This window comes from Grammomys surdaster, unplaced genomic scaffold (genome assembly GCF_004785775.1).
Source record: "Grammomys surdaster isolate TR1022 unplaced genomic scaffold, NIH_TR_1.0 327, whole genome shotgun sequence".
NCBI lineage: Eukaryota > Metazoa > Chordata > Mammalia > Rodentia > Muridae > Grammomys > Grammomys surdaster.
Genome location: NW_021604746.1, coordinates 73,328 through 80,128, shown reverse-complemented (window position 1 = coordinate 80,128; position 6,801 = coordinate 73,328). Strand labels below are relative to the sequence as shown.

Here is a 6,801-nt window from a genome sequence, read left to right as displayed (position 1 = left end):
GGGAGGGAAGGATTCCTTTCGATGTCTGTAAAGAAATTGATGCCTGCCAATGTGTTGTCGGCAAGCCTTTAAACAAAGAAAAAAAGAATCCCATGATCAAAGCGTCCAAGATTCAGGGTTTTGTTAATCCACATGACCTGTGATACAAACAGTGAAGACATACTGCTCTGAAGAAACAACACATACACACTTAGACACACACAAAGGGAAATGTTCAATTTTTCACCAAGAGAATCAAGGAAGCCAAAAATGCCAGGAACAGAGAAAAAATACCAAGAAATATAGTCTATGCTTACTGAGAGCTTCTATTTTTTTTTTTCCAAGACAGGATATTGTTGTATAGCCCTGGCTGTGCTGTAACTCACTCTGTAGACCAGGCTGACCTTGAACTCAGGCCTGTCTCTGCCTCCCGAGTGCTGAAATTTTACAGGCTTGCACCACTACCACCCAGTGAATTTACTTTTTTCCCCTTTATTTCATACTGAGTTTTCCTTAACACTTCCCCTTATTGAATTCATCTTTTTGGTCTTCATTTTCTCCTCCACCCTTTGCTTGTGATTTCTTGATCTCCAGTCATTTTGCTCTGTCCTTTTTACGTTTCGTTCAGATATTTGTTCCCTTTCTTTGTGCCTTCATTCCATTGAACAGTTTCTAAAACTGTTTTGTAGTCTGCCTCTAAGTTGCAGTCCTTAGAGAACACTGCCCTTTTCACGGTTTCCCACGGCAAGTGACAGGTCTTCAGGGTCTCTGCAGCCCAGTGGGCATTGGATACTTGCAGGTTTTTCTAGGCCAGTTCACAGCTGGGACCCGGGAAACTAAACGGAAGAGGAAGTAGGTGGGTGGGATCGGGTACATGTGAGAGGACACTTCATAGTGGGCGGGACCAGAATAGGTAACATTCCCAAAAGCCGGGGAGGGCATCTGCAAAACTCGCCGTTCTCTAAGGAATTTCGGGGGATACGTAGTGCCGGACCAGGGCCGTGGACACTGTGTCCGAGATCTTGCAGAGATGTGAAAACTCCCTTAAAGCCGCAGGTGCCGCGCAGGGCATCCTGGGAGAGTCAGCGGCCCCGCAGCGGGAACCGCAGCCCGGCGACCCTGGAACCTCCCAGGTCAGAGGAGCTGCGGGGCTGGAGCGGAGGAGGGTGCGATCCGGTTTCTGAGCTACTAATTCAGACTCTGCTCTCATGAGCTCGTATGAACTAGACTAATCCTGATTTTGTTTTCTTTTAAGGTTTTCAACGTATTCTCTTAAAAATAACTTCACAAATCTCTTTATTAATTCGGAAACAACAAAGTACTTTAAATTACTCAAGCTTTTCAAGAGAGTGGCATTTAGAGCCAGTGGGATGGTCAAAGTAAAAAACTTGTTAGATATTAGTCACATAAGGATCGACAACAGAATCACAAATATATTTTCACAAACTCCACAATTATGGTTGTAATCATTAACATTTACTACGTAGAATTTTATAACTAACCTGCCATCTGAGGTGCACACATTCTATCATGTCAGTACAGTACTCAAAATCTTGTATTCGGGTGTGAGGGTCTTAATGTTACATCTTAAGAGTCCATAAAGACGTCTTATGCATGCGAAGTGTGAGGATATCAGGCTACATACAGCTTGTCCACAGGTAGAGAACGTTGTACAGAGCAGCACCACAGTAGAAAGGACCTTTGAATAATTGTGGACTCTTACAGCAGAAAAAAGTCTCTAATCCAATGTCTCCTTCGTTCATAAACTGCACTTTACTCAAGGGCACGCAGCCAAACTGTTGCTTTTATTTCAGGATTTGTTGATCTTCAGTGCTGTGGCTATGGACTTTGCCGAGGAGGAGGGGGAATACCGACACTCTGCTCAGGGGACTTTTTGCATAGAGACTTCATACTAGAATTAAAGTAGAATAAAGTAGAAAAAACCATGTATTTGATACTGAATTACTGATTTATTAAATGGTTTACTTAAAGCACGGCTGTAATGCTCTACAACTTCCTCTTGCTACTTGGGACAGAATGACCTGGAGCGGTGGCTGAAACAAAATTCTTGTCCTTAGCAACTTTACCCCAAAGCTTACTTCTGTCAGCTGTAACCTGCACTTGAAAAGCCCCCAAGCTAACTGCCTTTATGCTTCTGGGAGGTCCTGCTTGTTTTCCCTCTGGCCCCACCACAAGCTTGTAGACTATAAAATGCAAATAAGGAACTGGCCTGGAGACCAGGGCCTTTCAGGCATCTCCCACCTTCCCTCCATCTGTGACATATCTCCTTTCACTCGCAGTGGTGGCTCAGAGTGCTTATTCAGAGAGATTACACAGTAGAAGCACAGCCGTTTGGTTACTGTGTATGAGAATAGTTTTCATGAACTATTATTTTCTCATCCTCAGGTTCTTTCTCAAACTGGTCCATATGTGTGTGAGCTTTGTGGGGATGGACCTCACTCACGTCGCATCTCATATTACAGTGAAAAATCCCCAAAGCAGGAAAGAACATTATTATGAAGTGTTCTTTATTCCTCGTGGTTCTCATTTGGGGAAGTGTTAGGCTTCTTTCATTTTTATTCCATGATAAATTCAGAGTCTCCATAGTGTATAATATTGTCATCTCAATCATGAAGTTTCATTTCTACTCTTGAAGGGTTTGCAATTTTTTTAATTTTTTATTTGCTCATATGTTTTTGCTTGCATGTATGTCTTCATCACTTTCATGCCTTGTGCCTACAGAGGCCGGAAGAAGGGGTCAGATACCTTTTTTTTAAAATTTTTTTATTGGATATTTTATTTACATTTCAGATGTAATCCCATTTCCCCCACCCCCCACCCAGAAACCCCCTATCCCATCTTCCCTCCTCCTGTTTCTATGAGGATATGCACCCACCCACCCTCCCACTCTCACCTCCCCACCCATGACTTCCTCCACACTGGAGCATCCAGATTTTGCTGGACCAAGGACTCCCTCACACACCTATGCCTGATACTGTCATCCTCCCCTATATATACAGCTGGAGCCGTGGGCCCCTCCCTGTGTTCTCCCTGGCTGGTGGTTTAGAACCTGGGAGCTCTTGTTGGTTGGTATTGTTGCTCTCCTCATGGGGCCACAAACCCTTTCAGCTCCTTCAGTCTTCTCTCTAACTCCTCCATTGGGAACCCCTTGATCAGTTCAATGGTTAGCTGTAAGCTTCCGCCTCTGTATATGTCAGGCTCTGGCAGATCTCTAAGGACACAGCTATATCGGGCTCCTGTCAGCATGTACTTCCTGACTTCCACATCAGGAAGTCACCACATCTTTGGTGACTGCACAAGGGATAGATACTCAGGTGGAGCAGTCTTTGTATGGCCCCTCTTTCAGTTTCTGTCCCACGCTTTGTCTCCATAGTTGCTCCCATGAGTATTTTGTTACTCCTTCTAAGAAGGACCAAAGCACCGACACTGTTGTCTTCCTTGTTCATGAGCTTCCTGTGGTCTGTGAGTTGTATCTTGGATATTGCAGATACCTTGGAATTGGAATTGCAGATGGTTGTGAACCACAATGTGAGTGCTACTGAACCATCTTTCTTGCCCTTTAGTTTTGGCTGAGCTGTGATGAGAAGTGGGATTCAAGTTATGCAAACTGAAAACGCTCCCTGAATATTTTCAGTGTTCTGACACCGCCTGACAGATGGGGAATCATTTGCAAAATCCTCTATTTAGTTTTCTTTTTATCTAATTGAACATAGTTCTGTGTTAAAAATCCTGGTACTTACTGATGAATCTTTTTCTCATATCCAGGACTCACTGATGATGTAGAACAGGGAGCTCTGGATGGTGAAGAGAGAAGAGACAGACAGTAGCAAAGGACCCAGGTATATTGGGAGAAATTGAGGCAGGGGTTGGTGAGAGGTTTAAGTGATTTTGCCACATTCTGCTTCACTAGGAATGATTCTGGAGCTGTCCACTGAGAAAAATCTCCTTGGGATTATCCTGTTATAGGTGTTGAAAGACTCATTATGTAAGAATTCATAGTAAAAAGCAAATGTAACTTTATTTGACTGTGCATGGGATTGATGGTGTCCATCTTGAATTCATATCACTGACCATATCTTGAAACCAATATTGAATAGTTTTCATTACTATAATTTTATTATATTATAAAATTAGGAAATTGATGCCTCTCCTTTTTTTTTTCTGTTCTCTGAATTTTGGAGCTTTTTGTAGTTCCTTCAGATTCTACATCTTTTAAGGATAATTTCTCCATTTCCTAATATAATGCCAGTGGGATTTTGGTAAGAATTGCCTAGTGTATCTCTAAAGTATTAAGTTCCATGTTCATTGTCCTCTTGTCTGTCTTTAGGTCAACACTCACTGGGTTTATTGCTATAATTTTAACAGATTTTTAAATTTCCTCTGGGTTTGATCTTCTTTTGAAGATCTTTGAGCTATTCATTGTTTCCCACAATTTTTTCACTTTCTGTTTCTACAAAAATGCCAAGAAAATTTTGATAGGAATTTCTTGAAAACTATACACAAGACAAACCTCTTTCTACATTGTCCTCACTTGTTTGAATAAACACATGCCAGCTGTTGATTTTCATGTCCTTTGTTCTTCTGTTTTCTGTCTGCTGTTGATACCTGTATTCCAGGAACTTGATCTGTAGACCAGGCCAGGCTCGAACTCAAGAGATCCATCCACCTGCCTCTGCCTCCCTAGTGCTGGGACTGATTAAAGGCGTGCACTACCACCTCCACAGTAGAGCATGTTTCTTGAAGTTGAGAAGATTGCGAGACCTCTGCTTTTTTGTGGATGGCTTTCTGGAAGGCTGCTAGGCATAATCTGTTGGTTGATATTGTATCCATGTTTATCTCCATATTCTTCTTGCTGTGTTGTATCTATGTGTCATTGTTTAGGACCATGAGTATGCATACTGACATGGTAGAGTGATCTGTAGCTCCATTTAGAAACTAGTTCCCTATGTCCACATATGAACTCCCAGAGACCCACCTATCTCCCAAGTGCTGGGATTAAAGGCATGCACCACCACTATCTGGCTTCCTAACAGCTTTTAATATTAATTTTAGGTACAAAACTGCAAGAAGAAGAAACTCCGAGAAGACCAATAGGGAGAAATGGCTGGTTCTCCAATAAATACATTCCAGGTCAGTGTCATGCCCACTTCCCATATACAATAGTTATATGTCTGGTTTTTTGAAACAGGGTTTTTCTGTATAGTCCTGACTGTCTTATAACTTGTTCTGTGGATCAGACTGGCCTCAAACTCACAGATCTACCTGCCTCTACCTCCTAAGTTCCACCACCACCACCACCACCAGGTTCACTATAGGCCTTTAATTCTGTGTTTATGTTATGTAAAGTGTTTGGGATTTTTTTTTCTTCTGGTGGATAAGATTAACCATGTAAATGTACATAATGAAGCATAGCCTTCCCTGCATCTGTCCTCCCCAGACTTAAGTTTGTAAGGGTAAATTGATTTAAGACTTGCATTCTGAAAGTGCGTCCCACTGTGACTGATGATCAAAGAACTGTGTTGACCCCCAATTGCTGCAGAGGATATATATATATATCCTTATATATTGTTGAGGTCTGAAAATTGTCACACAAACCACTCAGACACTTACCTCAGTTAAACAAGCTCGTTCATTGAAAGCACACCCCAAGACTGATTGATCAGGGACACAGTACAGAGTCTGAAGCTAAACTGCAACCACAAATGTTTCCAAGAGCCAGAGTATATAGACAAAAAGCACCATAAGCTCATGTGCAGATACAAGAAGTGCTGTCCAGTGGTCGGCCCTGACTCAAGCTATTTTGGCTAGCTAGACAAGAACCGTTCTAACTGACCTTTATTCTGATTGTCCTCAGTGAAATGTATAATTATGGAATTTCTTAAGATTAACAAGCCTCAGAACATAACAGGGTATGTGGTCAGATTGAACCTGCTCTGAGTCAAGCTATTTTTCTGTATCAGTAACAATATGAAATGACTGGCAGGCATGCAACAAAATGTCTACACCTATGCTGGTTGAGCAGGCTTCAACATATATTAGTGAGGAAGGCCTCATGTTCAACAGAGGTTCTGATTGAAGGATCTGTCAGATTTCTTCAAACCAGTTTTATGAAAGTCCACATTCAGACACCTGAAACTCCTCTCTAGCACCACTAAAATGTTTATAGAAAAAATAGACAAGACCACACTGTCTATGATCCTAATTTAGAGTATTGAAGCTCTCTAGAAAGTGTGAAACATTCAGTTCTATTGGTGTTGACTTTAAGCAGTGGTTCTCACTCTATGGGTGATGACCCCTCTGGCAAATTTCTGTCTCCAAAACTGTTTACAGTATAATTCAAAAGAGTAAAAAGTACAGTTATGTAGGAGCAACAAAATAATTTTATGGTTGAGGCTCACTACAGCATGAGGGTCTGTATTAAAATGTCACAGTTTTAGGAAGATTGAAAGGCACTGGGCTAAAATGATACTCTTGTCACTAGTTTTAGGCTGTAATTTGTTTTCTTCTCTCCTTTCCCTCCTTCCTTCCTTCCTTCCTTCCTTCCTTCCTTCCTTCCTTTCTTCCTTTCTTCCTTTTTGTTTTTGTTTTTTGTTGTGTTGTTGTTGTTTTTAAGACAAGATTCCTCTGTGTAGCCTTGTCTGTCCTGGAACTTATTCTTTAGACCAGGCTGTCCTAGAACCATAGTGATCTGCGTGCTTCTGCTTCTGCCTCTTCTTCTGCCTCTGCCTCTGCCTCTCTGCCTCTCTGCCTCTCTCTGCCTCTCCTCTCTCTGCCTCTCCTCTCTCTGCCTCTCCTCTCTCT

General features: G+C 42.0%; 1 protein-coding gene across 2 annotated transcripts in view; it reads left to right on the top strand.

The window, feature by feature from the left end:
- Positions 1–898: 898 nt before the first annotated feature.
- LOC114630084 (zinc finger protein 595-like) overlaps positions 899–6,801 on the top strand; it is a 15,970-nt gene continuing 10,067 nt past the window's right edge. For both annotated transcript variants that reach the window (XM_028778159.1, XM_028778158.1), the window contains exons 1-3: positions 899–1,112; positions 3,766–3,839; positions 5,053–5,130. In XM_028778159.1, coding sequence (XP_028633992.1) covers positions 5,101–5,130 — 30 coding nt within the window. In that variant the 5' untranslated portion in view covers positions 899–1,112; positions 3,766–3,839; positions 5,053–5,100. The remainder of the gene's footprint in view (positions 1,113–3,765; positions 3,840–5,052; positions 5,131–6,801) is intronic.